At 35.1% G+C, this 25,627-nt stretch overlaps 1 protein-coding gene across 2 annotated transcripts; it reads right to left on the minus strand.

The window, feature by feature from the left end:
• Positions 1-159: 159 nt before the first annotated feature.
• On the minus strand, positions 160-17,867 carry LOC309513684 (uncharacterized protein). 2 transcript variants are annotated; one of them, XM_082189649.1, is made up of 8 exons: positions 17,700-17,867; positions 6,766-6,849; positions 6,018-6,124; positions 5,825-5,905; positions 3,323-3,443; positions 2,820-2,872; positions 2,230-2,379; positions 160-2,128 (listed from the first exon to the last, which is right to left on the minus strand). In XM_082189649.1, exons 1-8 carry the CDS (start codon positions 17,773-17,775, stop codon positions 1,952-1,954), a joined length of 849 nt encoding a protein of 282 aa, XP_082045775.1. In that variant the 5' UTR covers positions 17,776-17,867; the 3' UTR covers positions 160-1,951. The 2 variants fall into 2 exon arrangements, with proteins under 2 accessions (XP_082045775.1, XP_082045774.1); XM_082189648.1 differs by having other exon boundaries at positions 6,018-6,175; positions 17,700-17,865.
• Between the last annotated feature and the right edge of the window lie 7,760 nt (positions 17,868-25,627).

Below are 25,627 nucleotides of genomic sequence, written 5' to 3' on the forward strand. Positions count from 1 at the left end.
TTCATAATGTATGTTGGTTGTTAATGAACTGTAAAATGTTGTATATTTTAATATAGATGTTGTATATTTATGAATTTTCTGTGGACTTTTTCCCCATTTTGTGCACTGACTTTGGAGGTAAATCCTCTGAAGTGGAACTGATTTAAATATAGTAAAATGTGATGTAAACAGAAGTTTATTCCATTTTTCAGGATTTCTCAGAATGTCAAAATAATTACAGCAAATAAACATACTATACTAATCACTCTAAATTATTGATATGTGGTCAAACATGATGAAAATTGTGTTTATTCTGTAGCAGTTTAGAATTTTGGCTTCTCCACAGTAAATGAAATGAGACAAACAATACAACTATTCACTCATACACATACACAAAACAACAATCCTACATATTCATGCCCCCCCCCCCCCCACACACACACACCCTCCTCACCCCCCTCCCCATGAGTAATTGAATGTCTAGATTACACACCAATCCAAAAAGGTATAAAACAAAATAGACTTTGTATAAAAATATAGGCAATTACAAAAACCGTAAAGGTAAATGTCATGTGTTCTGTGGCCTATCTGGTCATTGATGCTGACAGCGATTCATCAGTCATTACCATCAAGATCTACATGCAAATGTGTGTTTAGTGACGTCTCTCACTCAAGGTTTTTTTTAGCAGTACTTGTGTAATGAGTTACTGCTCTGCCACTCAAACTTTTTACTTATTACACAATTTTCCCATAGTTCAACTTGTAGAGCATAATGCTAGAAGTGGCAAGGTCCTGAGTTTAGTTTCCAGAAAACACACATACCGAATAAATGTATTTTGAATGTACGAGTTGCTTTGAATAAAAGCATCTGCCAAATACATAAATGTCTGAAATGCATAAAAATCCCGAACTTTACTGAAATAAATCAAATAAAAGTAGCAAGAGGAAAACATTGACTGCATTTATGTCAAAGAAAGGCCAGGGTTGATAACCGGATGCTAGAAGGCAAAAGCCCGTTGAGCGTATCCTAATTTTTAGAAATGTTGAATGCAGACAACAGTAAACTCTTCTGAAATAGGACAACACTTCAGAATGAGGCTCAATTCATTAACATTCATGAATTTAGTATCATGAACAACTTTTACATTTTAAAGCATTTAAGTTGATGTTAATTCATAAATATACTATTATTAGTTGTTAATTCTTCTTTATTCATAATACTTCAATGTTCATTTATATAACTTGATATGTTAAAATATTTATAAAGTATATGTAGATATTAGCATCAACCTAGATTAATAAATTCTGTAAAAGTTTTTAGTAACACTTTATTTTACAGTGTCTTTGCTACACATACGTTACTATTCCTTACCCTGTAGTAATTACTTACTTAATTAATAATTAATATTACTCAGTACTTAATGTATAATTACACTGTAACACTGACACCTTAAAATAAAGTGTAACCAAGTTTAACCAAGTTATTTCATAAAACCTAATGCATAATGTAAACAAACATACTTGATTGTTAACCATTACTACTGTATGTAGAGCAGCGCTTGTAGACTTGAGAATGTTTTTCATACTGAAAATGCATACTTGAGATTTTGGCTCATCTAAATGTATAATACAAATCCTGTGGAGCATTGTACCGTTTATGAATTCCTTAAGAGTAGCTTTGGCATCGAAGATCTCTAAAGAATTTTAGCATTGTTGGAGTTTCAAACATATTTGAAAGTGTAAATGTTTGTATATAATAGATGTGGTTTCTGAAGGGTTATTCATATGCTGCTGACATTTTCAGGCTCAACTGGAGCAGACACAAAAGGCTCTTCTCACGTTACTTTCAGCATTGTTTCTCTCGGCATCATCTCAGTTGTAGTTTTCATCACTCCTAATGTTGCTGTGTATGATAACCCATGAAGTCTGTTCACTCTTGTTGGTCATTGGATTGATGTTGACTCTGAGCCTCTTACATCGGAGTGTCGGCCACCTGTGTCTGGGTGGCGGAGTGTCCATTGGTGGGGGGTGAGTCTGGAGACTCTCCGTTAATCATGGGCTTGTCCAAAGGCTCCTGTTGAGGCAGAGGAACCACAGATAGAAGTGTGTTGCCTTGGTTATCTTGATCCACTTGGAAGGAGTCCTCAGCCTTGATGGAGTCGAGACATTAGTTATACATACACTGAGCATTGGCGCTACCCCAAGCCTAATTTTGATTCATTTGGTATGTGATTAGACGGTCACACTCACCAGTCGTAACCCTTTGGATTGTTCTCGATGAGTCTTTAGAAGGTATCCAGCTATTAGCAAAGCAGCAAGAAGCAAACCCGCAACCAGAAGAGAGATCAGGACAATTTTCGAGCGCTGGCCCACATGAGACACCGCTTCATCGACTTCCACCTGTAGACACAAACCATTACCAACACATTCGCTTTTTTTTTTTACCTGGAAGGTGTTGTATAGTTTTTATAGCATTGCGTTCCAATATTGTGTGAATTAAGTTTATGTGTATTATAGAGTGTGTTTATCTGATTTGTCAGCACAGATATTTACCTCATAATGAGTTACAGCCGTATCTCACCCAAACTTAACCCTAAACTAAACCACATGGCAACATGCAGTGTTTCTGTTTCAGAGGCCTAACAGGGTCCTGGAATCTGGGAGTAACGCTTTATTAAACCACTGCTATGCAAAATCCCAATAGCAAATGTACCAGGCTACATTTACTCTTTCTTATTTCATACTTCATTTAAGTGTAATTTCCTTTGGATGTGTATGTGCGTTCTCTCATTTTCATCTTGTTTGTTTCATTACATGACAAAGTTTTCAGTGTTGCTGACCTTATCGGTAATGTTGTCATTGTTGAACTTTCCAGCCATTTCTTCAGGATCAGCTTCATGAAACAAAAAAATGACGAGAGTTTAGTCTGATTGTTCAGATAGAGAACAGTTGTGCACTATTCAGAATTTAAATAAGAAAATTAAATATTCCTGAATTTGAATTGAGGAAGCAAACAGTAAGCAGACGTTTTGTAGTTCTTCTAGAAATTCAAAATTCAAAGAAATTCTACTGTCATTTTAAACTTGTAATAAAAGATAAACTTTGGCTTTAAAAAGCCAGATAGATAGATTAATACATTTCATCATATTTAATAAATTGTTCACTTTTGTTATTTTATGGGGTGGGGACATTTCAGTTCACACTAATGAAGGTCAATTAAACTGAATTTGGATTAATATTAATTCATTGATATTTGGTGATTCCATAGGATTGATAGTGTGTTTGTGGAATATTTTGTTATTATATAAAACAAGCAAATAAATGACAAGAAGAAAATACAAACCGTCAATGCTGTCTCCATAAACCATGACCTCATCTGTGTTGTCTTTCTGATAGATTTCAAGTTTGCAATCTTCACCGCAGAGATGTTCTAGAACACTCTGTATCCTGGCTTTAGTCTCTTCCTATTGGATGAAAGGGTTTTGTTTTAAAAAGTGTTTGTAATAAATGCTGGACACTTAAAAAGTCATGTATATTTAACATCAAATCCCATGAAAAGAAAGTTAAGTGATGCAAGAAGCCTTTCTCTCATTTATCCCCCTTCTTTCTCTCTTTCTCTCTCTCTCTCCATCTTTCATATTTCTTTCTTTCCTGGAATGTGGTGTAATATGAAACCTGTATGTTCAGGTTTTCTCTCATAGCAACAGCCTCCCTTTCCGCTGAATCACAGTTCTCCAAGGGAACATTGGTGAATAGAAGAATTCCCATAGGAGCTTTATAAGAATATAGCATTTTGAACAACAAAATATATATCAAAATACTGAAAAAGATAAATATTTTACTAATAAACCGAGCAAACTTTCAAAAATAAAAAATAAATAAGGCATATTTGCTGGGGACAGAAGCTTTTTGACTACGATCTATATCTAACTTTCCTTAAAAAAGTGTCAATTACGTCATGAATACGTCTGTTTTAGTCACATACAAAATATGAATCCATGTCATTTACTCTCATGATGTGTTTTCTACTATTTTACTGTATATACTTCATTTTATTGGGAGTTTGGTACTCTACTGGCTCTGAAACTTAACCTAGAGGCCCTTCTATGTATCTTGGCAGAGTTCCTGGCGTGAATTCCGAACTGCCGCCGCCCATAGCGTGTAAGGGAATGCCATTGATGTGCAGGCCGCAAGGCCTCTATGATGGTCCACCCAATGGGACTTGAGCACATGGCATAACACACTTATTAGGGTCTCTAAAGGCTGACTTATAAAAAGGCTTCAACATCTTATATAATGTCATAGTTGGCAAAAAGAAGTCACATTTGGCAGTCTGTCTATAATGTGTGGCAAGCTAAAGGCTCAGCAATGATGTGTTTTTATTCTAGATTATGCAGATCACTCTTTGTTGTGGGTTTCATTTTAAAGGCGTGTGGGTATGTCTGAGTGATTGCTGTGTATGCTGGGTAATTCTCATGAAAACACGCCTGGGTCACATTACACTACATAATTCTCTTTACCATAATGCCTATTTGCTAATTGGATGAAAACGTTTATAGGAATAAAAGCCTACATTCAATCTCTTCATCATATAAAGCTATCGAGTCTCTTCAGAAAATTTGGACTAAACCGCTCAATTCATATGGATTAGTTTTATGATCTCTTCATGAACTGAAGCATCAAAGTGGTAGTTGCGTAGCTGTCAATGGAGGAACAGAAAACTCTCAGATTTCATCAAAAAATATCTTCATTTGTATTCCTAAGATGAATTGAAAGTCTTACAGGTTTGGAATGACATGAGGATGAGTATTAATGACAGAATTTTCATTTTTGGGTGAACTATCCCTTTAAAGGGATAGTTCACTTTGAAATTAAATTTTGGTATGTTTTAGCTTACCTCAAGGGCATCCAAGATGTAGGTGTCTTTTTTTCCGCAGTAGTTTCAATTTTGATATTTTTAGGTCAAACCGTTCTTGTCTGTCAGTCATATAATGCAGGTCTATGGTCACTGTCTCAAAGAGCATGCACAGAGTCCAAATTAAAACAATTCCCCATCGTCCAAATTAAACAATTCCCCATCGTAAGTACACATTGATGGCCTAAGACACGAAACGAGCGGTTTGTGTGAGAAAACGAACAGTATTTATATCGTTTTTACCTCTTGTACACAGCCACGTCCAAATGATCTGAGAGCGCGGGCGGGTATAGATATATACAATAGAAGTCGCCTTGGCTACTGCAGTTCATTGGAACGAAACCGTAGCCAATGCGACATCTAGTGTATATATCTATACCCGCCCGCGCTCTCAGATCACTTGGACGTGGCTGTGTACAAGAGGTAAATACTGTTCGTTTTCTCACACAAACCGCTCGTTTCGTGTCTTAGGCCATCAATGTGTACTTACGATGGGGAATTGTTTAATTTGGACGACGGGGAATTGTTTTAATTTGGACTCTGTGCATGCTCTTTGAGACAGTGACCATAGACCTGCATTATATGACTGACAGACAAGAACGGTTTGACCTAAAAATATCAAAATTGAAACTACTGCAGAAAAAAAGACACCGACATCTTGGATGCCCTTGAGGTAAGCTAAAACATACCAAAATTTAATTTCAAAGTGAACTATCCCTTTAAGAACTAGTCTACACTGTTCAACTGTTTTAGTCTCTATTTAAATCAACACACAGCACTGTACTGTATTTAACTAAAGAGTTCTCAAACTCTATACTTAATTTGCAACCTTTTTAAACTAGCCACTGATATACAATCAGCTCTCCCACTATATCATATTATTTCCCCAGATACCCAGTTATCACAGGATAAACGCAGACCAGAACTTACACACGTGGAGGAGGCCTTTAGTTTCAACAGCACATCATATTTGTAGCGCTCTGGTATTTTATCCACACAGACCACATTGCCCTACAAAAATAAACAAAAAATATAAGACCAGAAGTCATCAGCCTTTGGAAAATATATATATATATTAAATGTTTTGACATAAATAATGAGGTACAATATCTGGTGTCCCCACCTTTGAAGTAACGCTGTGTTTTTCAGGTGGGTTTGAGTGGGTCTGATCTGGGGTCTGTGTGTTAGGTTGAGTGGTCTCACTGTCTGCTCCTGGTGTCTCTGATGTCCCTGCATCAGGTGATATGGAGGGGTAAATGACAATCTGGATCTGAGAATCTCCTGTGAGGGAAATGGATTTGTTGTTACTTGCCCTATTGTTGTAATCATTGTCATAAAAAAAGCTGTTTTTCTCACACAGTTTGACTTTAAATGGTGAGAACATGGTCATAGTTTAAGGAGGTAGGGTACATTCTACTTTTTAGACTTTCAACTGGTATAGCATATGTTTTACCAGTCAGTCTACAAAGATTAGATCACACACATTTGTACGAATGGATTAGAAATTAAAAGTTAATGGAGCGAGGTGTGCAAGTTAATGAGAGTATATCATTAAAATAGCATGTATTTACATTGCATCTAATCCAAACTTGGATGGTAATTTAATTTAAAGCAATGTCATCAACAGTTTTGGTCATAAATACCTAGTTAGTTTCTTGTTGGCTGGCTAATGATATATAAGTTAATCAGCCAAAAAAAAAAAAAAGAAGGGAAAAGAAAAGGAGCAAAATATAAAGATTCATATCTTTAATTACAAAGAATGCACATAAGAGTAATATGAAGAAATTGCACCTTTATTAATTAATTAATTAATTAATCATTCATTTATTTGTTGAATTTAATATGTAATTATTATTATTAATATTATTTACCTTTACCGTGCACCTTTTCGGTTGGAGCGACTGGATCACCATCTCCACGGATGATTCTGTCCGAAACGTCTTCACAAATCACAGCTGAAATATAAGGTAAATGTTGTCAGAGCGTCTGCATCCATGAACTGCATCCAAAGTGTCATGATATAATAATCGTTCTTACTTGGCGGATGATGGAACGAGCAAAAAACAACAACAACAACCATAGACTTACAGTACATTAGGGATCTTAGACCTCTGAATATCATAGTATAAAACATTACACCAGCATTCAAAGGTGTTTCCTTTTTTTTTTTTTATAAATAAATAATTGTATTCAGCAAGGATACATTCAATTATTTAAAAGTAACAGTAAGGGAAAAAAAACTATTTTAAATAAATGGTATTATTTTGAACTTTCTATATTTTCATCAAACAATCCTGAACAAAATGGGTTCAGTGTACACAAAAATATTAATCTACACAACATTAATAATAATAAATGTTTCTTGATCAGCATCTCAGCATATTATAATGATTTCTGAAGGATCATGTGAAAACTGGAGTAATTCAGCTTTGCCATCACAGGAATAAATTACATTTTAAAAGATATTAAAATAGAAAACAGTTATTTTTAAATTGCAATAATAATTCACAATATTACGTTTTTTTTTTTTTTTTTTTTAATAAATAATAAATGCAGTCTTGGTGGGCATAAGAGACTTCTTTCAAAAACATGAATAAATATGACCCCAGACCGGTAGTACAGTACTAGCCTAATAGCCTAGCATCACTTTTGTGACTTTTGCATGGGTAAGCACCACTCACATTTTATTCTCAAATGTATCTAGATAATAGATAATTAGATTAAAATTAATTGGTTTAAACTGAGCTGAACGTTGATGTGTTATTTCAAATCTCTTGTCACAATATTGTGGCCTTGGCAGAGTTCCACAGACTCAAACCCAATTAGCATTTCAGGGGAACGTACATTTTTTCCATGTTTAATTGAGTTATTTTCTGTCTTTATCGCCCACAAGCACCTATTAAGTATGAGTAAAAAAAAAACTCACTTCTAGTAGAGCCGACACATTGAGCCATGGTGCTCATGTGGGTGATGTGAGTTTGAATCAGGCTTGTTTGACACTTATTCTGTCCTCTTATGCTTCTTTTAAACTGAAGTTGGTTCTGCTGGTCCTGGTTGACTAGAGAGCTGAATGAAAACGTAACTGACTGTGTTCAGTTGACCACATCCAAACTAATTAAATTGAGTGGCACTTTACAAAAGTGAATCTTTGAAGAACTACGGTATGCTTGGCATTTTCTTAACATGCTTAACTCTGGTTTCAAGTCAATTAAATTGCATAATGTTTTTTAGAGGAATGAATACTGACCTAATTTTTTGGGGCTCTAAAGGGCTGCGCTGGTATGAATTTCTGAGCTGAAATTTCTGTATGTAATTATTAGCCTGATTGAGCGTGAATACATCGGCACAGACTGAGCTAATAAAACCTTAACCTTTCCCCTCCTCCGTGCATCAAGAGGTCCTGACCTCCGACCCCGACCCTGACTCAACACACTCCCCTCTGCACTCCGCAGAGAGTGCCAGTCAGAGGTTAAAAAGAAAAGAATAGTGAAAGAAAAGGAGGCAGGGAGATGGATAGAGGAAATAAAAGAGACTCTTATGTCTCAGAGATCCTTCTGGAGCCATTTCTAATTTGCACACAATTTCTGCTAGAGATGTTTTGAATAAAAGAGTGCTTCTATTTTAAAAGAGAGATCTTTTTGTTTTTGTCTTTGGTCATGTGCTCAATGCTCAGCACGATACTCGTGAAACCTAAAGTGAGACATTCAGGTCGGTGTCAGGATGATTTAGTGCGCTTTAAGACATCCGTTCCATCCATTATAATGAAACTGAATGTTTAGCATTATTTACATAATTCTTTTGAGCAAGTTCAAAATGGGTGAATTATTTCGAATCAATCTTTTGATTGGTTACCCACTAAATGTTGGCCTTTTTCAAAGTTTTACTAGTCAATAAACAAGATTTCCCATGTTTGTCTTTAAATAATAATAGCTATGAGAAGTGAAATATGATATGGTAGTGTAAAGAACTGGCACTATTTGAGTATTGTTTTCTCTCTTTGATGAATTTCTTTGGCTTGTATTATATTTCTATGTCTTTATAAAAGTCTATTTAAAATGTCTCCTGATTCTAGCCTCTAGATTTTTCCATGCTAATGTTTCAAGGGGAAATTCACCAAGAATAAATTGAGTTTATTTGCCTTCTGTTTTGACTAAAAGAGTTATGCAATTTAGGTAATGGCGAAGGCGCGGCCAAAAATTATCACTGAATGCAATTTGCGCAATGCAATTCTGCATCTTTTAAACTGGTTCTGAGTGTTAGTTTGTGGAGGCACTGTTTAGTGAATTCGTCCCTCAGTGTTTTGTAAATTTGATTTATAAGCAGGATTAAGTAGATCCCCAAGAATAATACATTCCATCTCTTTGTAATACACTTTCCAATTTTGTTATTTGTTAGGGTTTTTTTAACCAGGAAATGTACAGTGTAAAACTGGACTTTAAACTAACTAGGATTTGATTTAGAAATAGCCTACAGCAGGGGTGTCCAATCCTGCTACCGGAGGGCCACTGTCCTGCAGAGTTCAGCTCCAACACCAATCAAACACACCGGAACCAGCTAATCAAGGTCTTACTGGGCATACTAGAAACTTCAGGCAGGAGTGTCGAGGCAAGTTGGAGCTACACTCTGCGGGACAGTGGCCCTCCAGAAACGTGTTTGGACACCCCTGGGCAACAGTATATAGCAATAATTTTTTCTTGTTCCAAAAAAAAATTTATGGAAGCTCCTTTCCGCCACTGAATAAAAAATAAAAAAGGTAATTGCGACTTTTTGTCTCACAATTCTGACTTTTGTCTCAACTGCGTTATATAAACTCATTATTGTGAATTATAAAGTCCGAATTGCGAGATATGAACTTGCAATTCTGAGAAAAAAGGTCAGTCTTTTCCCCCCCTCAGAATTGGACTTTATTTACAATTGCGAGTTTATGTCTTACAATTCTGAGAAAAGAAGTCAGAATTGTGAGACATAAACTCACAATTACGAGAAAAAATATAAAAGATAAAAAGTTGGGTAACACTTTATTTTACAGTGTCCTTGTTATGCATAATAACATGCGACTAGCCCTCAACCAAATCCTAATCCTAGCCTAACCCTATAGTAAGTACATGTAGTTGCTTAATATTACTCAGTACTTAAATATATAATTACACTGTAACAATGACACCTTAAAATAAAGTGTAACCAAAAGTCGCAATTATCTTTTAAATGGTTTTATTCCAAACAAGCTTCCATAGCTTTTTGCATATTCCCAAAAGAAAAAAGCACAATTGTGATATCTTGAATTTCTCAAATGTTTCTCCTTGCCAGCAATGAGATTAAATAGAGATCAATGGAGACTTGGCCACTGTCCTGCAGAGTGTTGCTCCAACCAGCTCCAAAACGCCTGCCTGGAAGTTTCTACGGCTGTGTCCGAACACTTAGGCAGCGCGTTTGCGTGTGAAGGTACCTCACAAAACTGATTTCAGACAGACTTCTGAGGCAGTGTAATGGTTTAATGATCTACAGCAAAATAGAGCGAGCTTTGGTGAGAACTAAACAAATATTTAATTTCTACAATAGTAATTTGTAGCTAAAAATGACATCAGAAGCTGAGAACGTTGCTCAAAAACCAACCACAACCTTCAGCTATGAAAGGACAACCTGAGTTGTAAATGTTCCTGTGGGTTCTGACATACATTTTCAGCATTACAGATTAATTCCCACCAAGGGGTTTATTTTCATTACATGAGCTGAATCATCCGACTGGCAAATTCAGATCTTGTTTTCTCCTCCTCCTGCTTCTCTGAGCCTTTGTTCCTAACATGACCTCACACCATCGGTATTCACTCATTCACTCGCTCCCCCTGGGCTCCTACCAGCCTGATACGGCTTTCTTTATTTCCCTGCTCTTGAATAGGTTAAACGGAGACAAATGTGTGTGTGGTGTCAGACATGTGTGCTTCTGTGTGTCTGGTATTCAGAGGCGTATTGTTTTGATCGTTTAATTTAATTCAGAGGCACTCGCAAACAGAGCAACTGTGTAAACGCCTTAACCAACACAGATGTAATGATGCTTATGTTCTTGTTTGTTAGTTTTTTTTCTTGAAGATTTGCTTTTCACAGTAGTAGACTTGCTGAACTAAAATATTATATTAGGTATGCAAAGGAAACATAGAGGTAACCCTTAATTGACCTTTGGCTGGAATCACTTACTCTGTTTCACTTCCTTCCTCCCTTCCTGTAATATGACAGATTGGTTTTAATGATCTTAATAACTTTCAGTAGTTCTGCTAAAGTACATTCGGTTTTTGTTCATGAAAAACAAATTTGGAGATTAATTGGCCACATTATTTAGTCATAATGTTTAACATTCACTACTCTTCAAAAGTTTAGGGTCAGTAAAATTTGTTCATATTTTTTAATGTGATTCTCTTACGCTCACCAAGGCAGCGTTCATTTGATCATATGAAATACAATAAAAACAGAAATATTGGGAAATATTGTTACAATTTAAAATAACAGTTTTTTATATATATATTTTAAATATATTTTAAAATGTTATTTATTCTTGTGATGCAAAGCTGAATTTTCAGCATCATTACTCCAGTCTTCAGTGTCACATGATCCTTCAGAAATCATTCTATTATGCAGATTTGCTGCTCAAGAAACATTTATTATTATTATTATTATTATCAATGTTGAAATCAGTTGTGCTCTGTAATATTTCTTTTGTAAAAAATGTGAAACTTCTTTTTAAGGATTTTTGATGAATAGAAAGTTCAAAAGAACAGTATTTATTTGAAATAGAATGTACTGTCACTTTTGCTCAATTTAATGCATCCTTGCTGAATAAAAGTATTAATTTCTTTAAATGTAAAATAGGGTTTTACTGTCTTGTGTCAATGGACACCATTTATAAGATCATTTTAGAGAACCTTCTAAACCATCTATTTACTGGTGCTTTATTGAGACCAGAAACCAAATTGTTGATCTAAAGAACATCAATAACTTTTGTCTCTGTATAGCCAACTGTACCCTAGCATACAGTGACATTTTCTTAATAAAAGAGGGTTCTTGAACCATTGGACAACCTAGAGGATAAAATTGAGATTTGCATGCTAACACTGGTTTTCTCTGTGACACACTTGCCCGTCACAGCTGTTGTCTTGTGTTATAGAAAGCATATCTGAAGGTGACAGCAACTTGATATGTATAGGCTACACTTTGCCTACACCAGTGACTTTTGGACTTAAATGCAAGACTGTGTTTTCTCGCGTACACTCCTAAGAGATCTATATTGTCACTCTTTGGTCTTGTTTTCAACACTACTGTCTATCTGCCACAGACTTTTGTCTGGTAATGGTTGTTTAGAGAATATCTTGAATGATTGAATCATGTAGAAACTACTTTGAAAGCATTAAAAGTTTCAGTACTAACACATTGAGACTTTGCTCTGAAAGCTCTACATAATTTAGTAGCTGACAGTAAATTAAAGCATTGGCTTGAGTCACAATAAAGCGCATTACTTAAACAATCATATGAAAGCATGGCTTCAGTTTGGCAGAAGGTACATTAGTGACCCAGTTTTTACTCGGTTTTACTCAATTTTGTTATGGTGAATTGGTGGTACAAATCTAACACATCTCAAAACGCACCATGAGTGAGTGAGAGAGAATTAACAGCAGGGTCCCTGCAATTCATTCAGCAGGGAATGAATATCTGGCTAAAATAGAGAGAAGTATAGATGGGAAATGCATTTAAAAAAGTTAAACAAATGCACAAATGCAACTCAAAGAAGACATTTTGGCCATACATTGAAAGTCAGTGGGGTCCAGTCATTGTTGTTTGGACCCCAAAATATACTGTAATTATAAAACTTTTAGTGTTCCACAGAGGAATATGAAAGCTTGTTTCCGCCACGGAAGAAAAAATTTAAAAGGTAATTGCGACTTTTTATCACCCAGTTCTGACTTTTTCTCAAAACTGCATGTTAAAAAGTCGCAATCGCAAGTTATAAAGTCTGAATTGTGAGATAGAAATATAGAGATACAGTAATAGAGATAAAAGGGTTGCAATTATCAATTGGAAACAAGCTTCCATAGAGGAATGAAAGAGCTGACAGAATTTTTATTCTGGATAAACTGTCCCTTTAAGAAAAATGTATGTATTTTAGTTATTTAACAATTTTGTATTGTTTTGTTGTTGAAAATTTCAGTGACATTTTGCATGATACTAATTGCATTTTCCTTTTTCTTTCTGTACATCTGTTCTCGGACAGAAAGTACTGTTCTTTTAGAAAGGACTGATGAAGGTGAAACGTTGTCCAGACGAACATAAACATGTTGTGTCTCATTTCGAAGGCTGTGTCCTCCAGAGGTCGCATTTGTCGGCCCCAAACATACGTCATCAGGGATGTTTTATTTCAGAAAAGTAACAATTACGTTAAAGGGGTGTGGACCGAATTGTTGTAATTTACTTATGACTTTGGAATGTGATGGTTACTTAACTGAAATGTGACAGCCATGTGTCCAACAAAGATGACCTCTGGACGACGCAGCCATATAGACCAATTCACACATGCTCAAGTCCCTTCAGCGTTACAAGTGAACCCCTTACAACCATAGGGAACATTCCTACAACCCCCTTCCACACAGATGTTATATCTATTCACCCCCATCCCCCTTATTCCTCAACTCATCTTCACCCCATTCCCTCCACTTTTCCCATCACATGACAGGAAGTTACATCCCTCATTCGTTTACTGTCTCTTCCATTCCCTCAAAGCCTCCGGGAATTCCCAGTCAAGGAATGTTTCGACATTCCAACCCCAGAAATGCTTGAATAACAAGATCGGATGGATTCCTTTTAAGCCGTATGCAAGAAGGAATGATAAAGGAAGCTTTCATGCGAGGAAAGAAAGGCAGGAGGGGTGGGGGTGTCAATAAAGCGCTATGTGTTTGTTCTACATCTGGACTGTGATCCTCAAGGCTGCTCACGCTACTTGGCGATGTCCCATGTCGCAGCTTCTCTGTGAGTCGACAGCACGCTCGATACATCATGCCCTGCTTCACACTTGATAACACTGACAGTTTGTCAGCTGCTATGAGAGATCAGCTTTACTACAGCAGATGTATGAGCATATGCCTCCAAGCCCCATCTCAAGTACATCTGTCACTTGTGCCTATCGAAGGCAAAGGAATTGTCCTCAAATATCATTCATAAATTAACTTTTTTTAAGTGACTACCAATTTTTATTCCCTGGTGGGAAAAAAATTCCATAGACTTGCATTGAAGGAGGACCAGAATGTCAGAGGCTTGTGAACGGGCTTTTTCGACTTGGGAGAATAAACAATCATTCAGAACGCCCTAGCAACCACTTAGAACACCCTAGCAACTGTCCAGAACACCCTACAATCAACAACACCTAGCATTAGCCAAGTTTACACAGGCAAACATCACATTTTATTCAGTAAATGTTTGAATCTAGTTTAAAAATCTTTTAGGTATCATGAACTAAAACATTATTTATTAATCTAATGTTCATTTATAAATTGTAAAAAAAAAAGAAAAGAAAAAAAAAGTATGATACTTTATCTGTTAGACAACTTGAAATGTTAAACATGTATACACCATTTAAACATTTGGAGTTGGCAAGATTTTTATATTAAAAATACAGTAAAAACTGTCATTTTCTGACTGTCTTTGGTAGCACTGCAGTTTTAAGGAGAAAATACTCTGACTGATGAATTTTCACATCATTTGTCTGAAAGCATATTAAAAACACCATATACATATATATATATATATATATATATATATATATATATATATACAACATTAAAAGCTTGTTTTTCACTTTGTTTAACTGACAAAGATGTACTAAAAACGATCCCCGTTCACACGGATCTGCGAAAACGACTAAAAACGTTGTATTATGCTGCCATGCCAGTAGTTGGCGATCTCACTTTGTAAAGAAACAGTACGTGCATAGACTGAACATGTAATATGTAGAGCGCATGACGCCACCGTTTTCACAAATGCACAAAAAAGTTTGCGTTTTCATGCCCTCAAAAACTTGTCGTGTAAAGTGTCATGTAAACAGCCCCTAAATGTCTAACAAAAGTTGTAAAAAAAAAAATATATATATATATATATTACTGACCAACTTTTGATCGTGCATGTGTGTGTAAAATAAATTCGGTAACACTTTACAATAAGGTTCGTTACTTAACATTAGTTAACTACATTAGTTAACATGAACTAATAATGAACTGCACATATACAGCATTTATTAATCTTTGCTATTAAAATCTTGTTGAAATTAGTTAATGCACTGTGAACTAACATGAACTAACAATGAACAGCTGTATTTTTACAAAACTAACTTTAACAAAGATTAACAAATACAGTAACAAATGGATTAATCATGGATAATTCGTGTTAGTTAATATGAACTAATGTTAACAAATGAACCTTATTGTAAAGTGTTACCTAGCCTGGGTTTCCCCATGCTGCCTTGCTGCAATTTTATTCACGCTGCTAGGCAGCCTGGATACCATGGACCAGATTTTCCCCTCAAAAAGGGAACGGGGAGGGAGCAGCAAGACGATGACGACGTCTATGCGACACACCGAAGCAGTTTGTTTATATCTATGGATCCAACATGGCATCAGACGCGAAGTTACCTTTCGATGCAGCCTTAGATAGTGTTCTAAGTAGTTTAGAACGCAAGTTTATTTCGTCTTCTTCCTCGTCGAATTTCTGTCGCTCTACATGCGTCATCTGGTATAATTGAAACGATTGGTTATGAGGTACGTACAGGCGCATTTGATAGACATTCGTAGCGCCCAATAAATGGCTCTGGGCATTCGTAAACCACGCCTCAAATACGAGAACATCAACATGTGGTTCCCAGACCACGTCTCAATGAGAAAGAGGTCTGACGTTAGCCAGGCTAAAGTGTTACCATAAATTCTGTAAAAGTATTGTTCATTGTTAATTCATGATAGCTAATGCCTTAACTAATGTTTTTATTTTTAAAAATGGAACCTTATTGTAATTCACACTGTAATTCATCATCATCTCTCTCTCTCTGATGCAATATAACAATATAGGACATTTTGTTCAGTTCTGCACTGCTCAACTAAAAGATGCCTGGTCGTCTGCCGCAACACAGAGTGTTCCCTTAGGGATGCTGGAATTTGAGACTCAAACAATCCATTTAAAGGGAAGGAGCAGTGTTACTCTCTCTCTCTCTCTCCCTCTCTCTCACAGCATGCCTCCCTGACCTCTGACTCCTCCGTCTCTCTCTTCCTCTCTCAGTAAAGGAGTGTGGGGCCCACACTGTCTCCACCCAAACAGGGAGGGCAGCAAACATATGGAGGAAAGAGACTCTTATGTTTCTAATCAGACACTTCTTGAGCAGCCCAACCCCTTCACTCTCTGCCAAAGCATCATTATCAGCAGAGCTCGTTCCCCCTTTAAGCTACAATAACTGAGTTATGGGACCTATGCCAATGAGAATAAAATCTGTTCCTGGTTGTTGTGAGTAAGGGAATGCATAAAAATGGAAAATTAACACGATACTGAATGACTAGAATGATACGAGGACTTGCTCACTGTATTATTTTGATGTTAAATTGATTTGAAATTTTAAAATGCATGTTTCTTCATATTAATGCATGGTTAAGAGTATTTTTTTAAATACATTTTTAATATCATTTTATGCATGGACTTATAATAATTAATATAATTATTTTACTTTACCTAAAATGGTTTACTTGAATATATACTGTATATATATATATTTTTTTTTTTTTTATACTCAATATTCATAGAATCTTTCATCAACAACTATTGGGTCATATCTGCAATTTAGCAGGATTTATTGCCAAAACAGTGCTCAAACATTTTCTTTATTGGTAATTAGTCTTGTTTTCCAGTAATAAAAACTATATTCCTAAAACAAGATACATTAAATTGAGAAGTACAGTGATAATATCTTGAATTAATTTGAAAATACTTGTTTTTCCTTTCTATTTCAAGATATAAATATCAAGTACATTTGAGTTAGATATTGGCTCAAAACAAGAAATACAATGAATTTAAAGTGAATTAAAAGAAATAATCTTAATTCTAACCTAAAAGTTATATTATCTGAAAGCAAATTTGCTTTTCAAATAAGTTTAGATATCAAACAAAATGTATTAATAAGGAATAAATATAGATTCAGAAGATAACTTTGCACCACTGCATATGTGCAGTTTTGCTAATGTAAACATCAGTGTTTATTTCTGTCTCTTGAGGGAGTATGAAATGTGTATTACATTATATGGCCCGCAACTTTTGCTGCCCAGGGTCTTCGAAACACCTGGATGCTTCATAGTCCGCCAAATGAACAAAATCCTCTTTATGCCTAATGGAATAACAACAGATGGACTTTTTATTTCCAATACAGACGCACACACGGCCACCTGGTGATATAATATATGCACAGATACACTGAGTGGAAGAGAGCGATTCAATTGATCTCAAGCCATTAACTTGAGAGGAAACTCAACAACTTTATTTAAAGCGTATTGCTGTGATGCAAAGGGGTGTGGTAGATTCGCAAGAAGAAAAAAGAAATGCATGCATGATAGCACACACTGAAACGTTTACTATAGTTACTTTCTAATACTTAGTTCTAAGAGTAGATCAAATCTTTTTAATAGCAAAATGATAATATAGCGCACACTCCTCCCTTAAAGCTGCACAACATGTTGAGTGGTGCAAAGTTAGATCCAAACATCTGCAGTAGAACAAAAGTCAAGTAAATTGTACTCACCTTGAAAAAATACAGCAAAAATACAGACTAAGAAAGCCACATCTGAGGATTTATGGCATTTTCTCTGTGTCGCCATCCTGAGCGAGCGGTCCTGCAGCGTTTGGTGGGACTGTGTGTGTGAGGTTTAGGTTTGTTTCACTGAGAGTGTCACACCAGGGATAAAGCCAATGCCTGTGCTCTTATAGATTCAAGTGTGGCCCTTCCCCCCTCTCTCTTTCACTCTATTCTGTTCTTTTCTTCATTCCCATGAGCTGTGTTGTAATTATGTAGTATAGTGTCTTTATTCAGAGTAGATCAAATTGTATGTTTCTAAGTCTTTTGAAATGTAGATTGAGACAAAATAGAGACCACATCAATGCACATTTATACATCAACTTGCTGTTATGATGCCATTCTGAGAACTCACATTGTAAAAAGCATGTATTATCTCTTTAGTTAACACTTGTTTTCAATAGTTTTGTGTGGATATTTTGTTATGTTATATGTGTTTGAGCATTTTAAATGTACGTAAATCTGTAAAGCACAGACAGTAAACATTTGTTCTTTTACAATTCCTAAACCTAAATCTGAAAGTGGATGAGAAATGGCATAATTTCAAATAATATTGGTGTTTTTAGGCAGTATTCCAGCAGTAGGTCCACAGAATCAAATGTGTTTTGCGATTTCTAGTTTTATGTTAATGCATACTTTCCAGACTCAACAAAGTTACTCAAGTAATAGCAAAGACTAAAGGGACTTTAGTAGTCAACTAACAATTAACGATTTTAGGATGTTCATATCTGGGCTTTAGGATTTTATTGTCTATGCAAGTATCTTGCTACATTTTAAGCAAGCATTTGTTTTCATTGTTTTATGGGCTGTTTTCATTGGCTACAATAAAACTAGGACACAGTGCTGCCCCCTGCTGTTTACATTATTATTTTATTTTTTAAAGGACCCTTATGCATTTTAGGTACTTGTATTTATCAGACTGCAGCACTGAAAACAACCTAAATTTGCACAAATAGAAACATGATCACCTATAAATATATTTATTTAACATGGAACAACGTATTGTATATGGCACGAAGGGACAAAACAAGCCCTGGAATCTTTTTTTTTTTTTAAAGCAAGAAATTAGATGTCTGAAAATGCTGACCATCAACCCGAGGTCAAACCAAATTTTATATTATGTTCTGATACATTTTGAAATGCTGCAATGTGAGATATTTGGGTTATACTTTATTTTAAGGTGACATTGTTACCGTGTAATTATATATTTAAGTGCTGAGTAATATTAATTAACTACATACTTACTATAGGGTTAGGGTAGGATTAGGGTTTGGTTGAGGGTTAGTTGCATGTAATTATGCATCATTTACTGTTATTACTATGGTATGTACATGTAACATAACAAGGATACTGTAAAGTAAAGTGTTACCGATAGTTATTATATTCAGGTGGAACGCCATGCAGTTACTGAGCTGTGCATGAAATGTGGGACACATAATATCTAATATTGCTCACAAAAGAAACTCATTAAAGTGTATAGACCTACTGAATGGAAAGTGCCATACCGCATTGTCATCATCATGCTATTATGATTCTTCCTTTTGGACATACTTCATATTGTAGATTCCATCTGTGACTATTGAGGCTGGATTTAATTAGATGTTTGCAGGGTTTAATCAGAAGAGAAGAATGACAGTGTTATTCTGGAATGCTGTGTTCAGGGAGTTCATATCTCTAAGGGATGGTGTGAAATTATTGTGCCTGTTGTCTTGCTTGTTATCAATACTCTTGCTAGTTCAAATACTTGTACAGCAAAGTCATCTAATCAAAACCATATCGGCGTGAGGACTAAGTATGTCATAAATTGTGCAGATGTCAGGAATCTGCTTAGATTGGATGGAATTTTAAAGAGTTTCAAGTGATTTCTTTTGGAGAAAGTAGCCTATGTGTTTGATGTGTCTATGATCTATTGATTGTTCTTGCTTAATCTGAGAAGTGCCGTGGGAAGACTTTGCCGAGATTTTTATTTATTTTTCCCAAAATGTAAAAACAGTAATAATTTACTCATTCTCCTGTTGTTTCAATTTAGTACGACTTTCTTCTGTGGAACACAAAATACGATATTTTTCAGAATAAACTGAAACTTTTCTTTCAATGAAAGTAGGCTAGATGGAGATCAGATCACGGACTACTGTGATTTAGAAATGAAGATTTAAGGCCTGTTCACATCAAGAACGATAACTATAAAGAAAACTAAAATGAAAGCTATTAAAAGGATAGTTCATCCAAAAATGAAAATTCTGTCATTAATTACTCATCCTCATGTCATTCTAAATGCGTAAGACTTTCGTTCATCTTCCGAACACAAATAAAGATCTTTTTGATGAAATCTGTGTTTTCTGTTCCTCCATTGACAGCTATGCAACTACCACTTTGATGCTTCAAAAAGTTCAGAAAGAGTTTGTAAAACTAATCCATATGAATAAAGCGGTTTATTCCAAATTTTCTGAAGAGACTCGATCGCTTTATATGAAAAACAAGAGTTAAATGTTAGATGCTAAATGTTTTTTTTATTTTGGACATCTTTGAATGTTACCTCAGTATGTGGCATAACATTATTACAGAAAATACAGCAGGGGATGTGAGAGCATACATCAGCCTTCTGCATTTCTGCTTATGAAAATAAAGAGACTATAATGGATTTCATGCATTACAGCCCATAGGCATTCATTCACCATGGGAACTTCTGAAGAGAGTGAGGTTAGCCACGATTAGCTGTCTTACCCCGAGGCATAGCAAAATGTGTGATGTGAAGCACAGATTGTGAGTTTGTAAGCACTGTTACCAAAATATTTACAGTTACTGTGCAATGTGGAGGCCAGAACCCCAGAGAAATACTCTCAGTCTGTGTGATTACACTGTTAAAAAAACAAACAAACTAATTTTAACGGTAAAAAACTGCTGTAAAAAAGCAACGGAAAAGACCCTTACTATATACAGTGAAATTCTGTAATAGCTCTCACAGGACATTTCATGTAATTTTACAGTAAAATACTGTTAAATGTACGGATTTTGGAAGTACAAAAAAAACAAAAAAAAACGTACTGTTGCATTTACCGTACCTTTCCGTAAAAAATAAACTACAATTTACGTTTTTTTACTTTACCGTAAAAAATACGGTAGAAATATTTGTTTTACGGCATTGAACTAAAGTTTACGGTAAAAAACTGGCAGCTTGTTGCAAGCTATTTACCATAAAAAATATGGTAGTAATATTTTAGGTTTTACGGCAGTGATCTAAAGATTATGGTAAAAAACTGACAGCTGTGGTTGCCAGTACTTTACCGTTGAAAATACGATATAAATATTTTTTTTACGCTACTGAACTAAAAGGTTAAATTTTTTATGGTAAAGTACTGAACCACAGCTGATGTTTTTTTACCACACATTTAAGTCCTTACACCCTTGCTTGCTTCATTTCTATTTGCTTTAGGTATATTGCCTAAAGTTTTATTTTTACTGTAAAGTACAGTACAGTTTCATCTGTTTTTTTTTTAATATAGATACACCATTACATGACAGAAAGTGTCCTGTTTTTTTAATATAGATACACCATTAAATGACAGAAAGTGTCCTGTTTTTTTAATATAGATACACCATTAAATGACAGAAAGTGTCCTGTTTTTTTAATATAGATACACCATTAAATGACAGAAAGTGTCCTGTTTTTTTAATATAGATACACCATTAAATAACAGAAGATTTCTGTTTTATTTACTGTGGGCACACTGTGAATTAACAGAATATTTCCGTTTTTTAATTACGGGACAAAGTCCGGGTAATGAGCTGCCAGTACTTTTTCTGTTATTTTACGGATTTATTTCTTAGAGTGTGCTTATGTTTTTTTTCCGTAAATTTAAGTCGAAAGTAACGTTGCTACCATCTTTTTTTACGGTCAAATACTGGCAACCAAGCTGACATTCTTTTACAGTAAATTTCACAGTGTTTTTTACATTGTGTTTTTTTTTTGTTGTTTTTTTTTGCCTGTAAATTTAAGTCCTGTAAAACATAAAATATTGCCACCATATTTTTTTACCGTGAAATACTGGCAACCAAGCTGACTTTTTTTTTTACCATAAATTTCACAGGTTTTTTTTACATTGTGTTTTTTTTTTTTTTTTGCCTGTAAATTTAAGTCCTGTAAAACATATTTTTTTATGGTAAAATACTGGCAACCACAGCTTTTTTACCGTAAATTTCACCATTTCAAGTATAGAGGTTACACTATTTAAAGCATATTGGTCCTATTGTGAATAATTCATCAGTGCATGATATTCAAGAGGATAAAATGTTTTTCTTTCTAATCTTTCAAAGTGTAATAACTTGCTCCACCTTTGTGCAAAAATAATTTTTCTTTTATCCTCCACCAACCTATCTGTTTAATGCCCATTTTTGCCCATAAAATATCCCACCCTGCACTGTTAAATATTCAGTTTCACTCTGAAATACAACACATTACAGAAGTAAAATATGTTGTGAATGTTGTTTGATGGTGATTTTATAGTGAAAAACACAGGATAAAAAAAAACAGTAAATAGCTGAAAATGATAACAAATATTACCTACCTGTGTATTTTTATGTAGACTAATATAGGCTAAGCTCAGATGACTGAATGTGTGTTCCTATCAGTTAATATAGCCTATGTGATTTTGTTTTTATTTAGTTGAATTTTTAACTGAATGATTCTAAATTCTGCTTTAAAACGCATTTCTTTTTTTATTGTAATGTTATTACAATAGAATATAATGTGATTTTAACCCTTTTTCCCCCCATAGCCTTGATGGTTACATTCACAATATTTGTTTTCGTAGCCTTCAATATAAAAAATATATATATATATATATATATATATATAGAGAGAGAGAGAGAGAGAGAGAGAGAGAGATCGGCCAGCCCTAGTTAATGAAGTAAATAGCAACTACTTACTCATTATGCTTGCTGATTACTCGCTTGTACCTTCAACGAGGGCTGATGGAAATAATTTGTTAATACAAAATTAAAGATACATATCAGCTTTCCCTTGCATCAAGAGGAAATCTTGGGATGTTAATGAACATTCTGTAGCAATTCACTACTCTCTAGTTCACATCCAAGGCACCATGTACTTCGACTGCCTTAATGGCACTTCCATAGGAAATGTAACAACAAGGAAATTGCTGTTAAGAGTTGTCTAAGAGTCTTGTATTAGCCCAAATGGAGAAAATGTCAGAGGAACATATTGCTTGCTTTGAGAGTGATTGTTATAGAACCGGCAGCTCGATTCAGTTGCTTATCTGCACCGTTGCAGTTATAACTCAGGGACACTGCAGCAATTATAGTGCTAGTGTGGTGTAAGCAAAAGTGTATTATGTACTCGTGCTTTAGATTCTTGTGAATATGACTTTGCTGAACTTGTGCAGAACAGATCTGCAATAGGCTACTTGTATCATACTGTGAGTATTATATAACTGCTCTGTGGTGAAATGTGAAAAACTGAAGAATGAATTCATCAATATTGAATGTTCTAAGGACCTAATTGGTGAAGCTGTAATGATCATGCAGGGACGGGTCGACACGCCTGGTCTGTCATTCCACTGACACACTATGAAAGACAGATGTTCTCCTTCCCAGAATATAGTCAGAGCTATACTCTCCTGTGACACATTGTAATAACTACAGTAAGGTGATCCCCAATGTTGTAAGAATGTGTGTGTGTGTGTGTGTGTGTGTGTGTCTCTCTCTCTCTCTCTCTCTCTCTCTCAACACACACACACACACACACACACACACACACACACACACACACACACACACACACACACACACACACACACACACACACACACACACACACACACACACACACACACACACACACACACACACACACACACACACACACACACACACACACACACACACACACACACACAAAGGGTGTTTACATAGAAGGCATATTAGCAAAATAATGGGTCAGAGAAAGGTACACAGCAAAAACTCCAGCGTTAAATTACCTCTCCTTGGAGTTTATTTGACTCCACACTCAAGAGTGTTAAATTGATACTGAATCAGTGTTAAAGTTAATGAGATAATTAAGTGATTAATTGAGTGATGATTGACCAATATTGAAGAAACCTGATGTTAACAAGCAGAATCACCAAAAGAGAAAAAAAAAAATCACAATTTTAAGTCACCATTATGGTGGTCAGTGTTTGCTTTAGTTGGACTCTTGACCCTTACATTTTTAACTTTAGATTTAGTTTGGCTGCTGTAACTGAGTTACAACAGCCAGATGAATAAAGATAAAAAGGTGATCTGGTGATGTTGGTTATGTTTTAATATAATCATAATTTGACCTGAATCAATAAACTCATTTAGAGCATAATCTCTAAGTTAGATGAATCTCAACAATGGTGAAAAACCGCAATGCATGATGGGAGCCATGAATGAGTTTTGATTGGTGGCACCCAGAATGCACTGCAACATGCTTTATTATTGTCACCATTGTTGAGATTCACAGGCTGATTATTGATGTCAGTGTGTCTAAATAAAATAATTTTTCTAAGTCTTTTGATCAGAACAACTTTAAAAAATATATATTTTGGATTACATTGAAAATGCTGAAAATCATATGCTGTAGAATCACAGGGCTGCTTTAATCAACAAGGTAAACCTAACTCTCTAAATGATAAAACTCTCTAAAACATAATCAACACCACCTGATCACCTTTTCTCTTTGTTCATCTGGCAGTTGTAACTCAGTTACAACAGCCAAACTAAATCTAAAGTAAATAGTTTAGGGGTCAAGAGCCCAACTAAAGCAAACACTGATCATCATAATGGTGACTTAAAATAGATTTTCTGCTTTGGTGATTCTGCTTGTTAACATCAGGTGTCTTCAATAATGATCAATCATCACTCAATAAATCACTTAATTAGCTCATTAATTTAACACTGCTTCAGTGTTCATTTAACACTCACATTTGAACACTTTAACACTCTTGAGTGTGGAGCCATATTTAACACTGGAGTTTTTGCTGTGTAGAAAATAGTCATGATATATTAGTCTATATTTTTCATGCAAAAATAGGAAAGAATAATTAAGTGATAAAAATAAAACATATATTATGATTCATAGCATATATTATGATTACGATACTGTATAATCTCAGCAATGTTGTGCGATAACTCATTTAGTTTGTTTCTATATGGCCTGGGGAGGTACGATTTGTGTATTTTTATTTATTTATTTATTTGTAGATGTGGTCCACACCATCTGTTGTGTCGAAATGATATGACTAACACACTACACTGTGGACATCATGACTAGAGGCATTACGACAAACCCATAGTATACATTTTGGAGAATGTATCTAAATCTAATTTTTCTGTGCTGTTTGGAAACTGGTGTTCTGTGGGGCATAAAAATACAATTATTGTAGACTGTTTATCATTGAGTGCTATGTTATTACGAGAAGCTTGGGCAGTCAAAGCGGAGATTGGTGGCAGAATTTTAAGATAAAACTCACAGGTTAGAAGCTATGCAGCTATTGACTGTTCTTGAAGAATAATGCTACATTACAGATTTAAATACTCATTGTGAAATGTTTTCATTGTTTAGGGCAAAGAGTAAACAGTTGTCTTACTACGCGCAATGTTTGCTGCACAGGATGATGGGAAAGTAGCTAAAAATCAGTATGTTATGATTTATTAGGCCATTGTTTTTAATGTCACAGTAGTTACCCAATGAATGTGAAACTGGATTTATTTCATTACTGAGCTGCCAACAATCTAAAAGTTTTTAAATGATTATTGATGATGATCTGCTGTATGGCTAAGGCTAGTACACACTTTCTAGCTGTTATCTAACTGATGCACCCTTTTCAAGGGTTATACGT

The sequence above is a fragment of the Leuciscus leuciscus genome (genome assembly GCF_965113295.1).
Source record: "Leuciscus leuciscus genome assembly, chromosome: 14".
Classification (NCBI taxonomy): domain Eukaryota; kingdom Metazoa; phylum Chordata; class Actinopteri; order Cypriniformes; family Leuciscidae; genus Leuciscus; species Leuciscus leuciscus.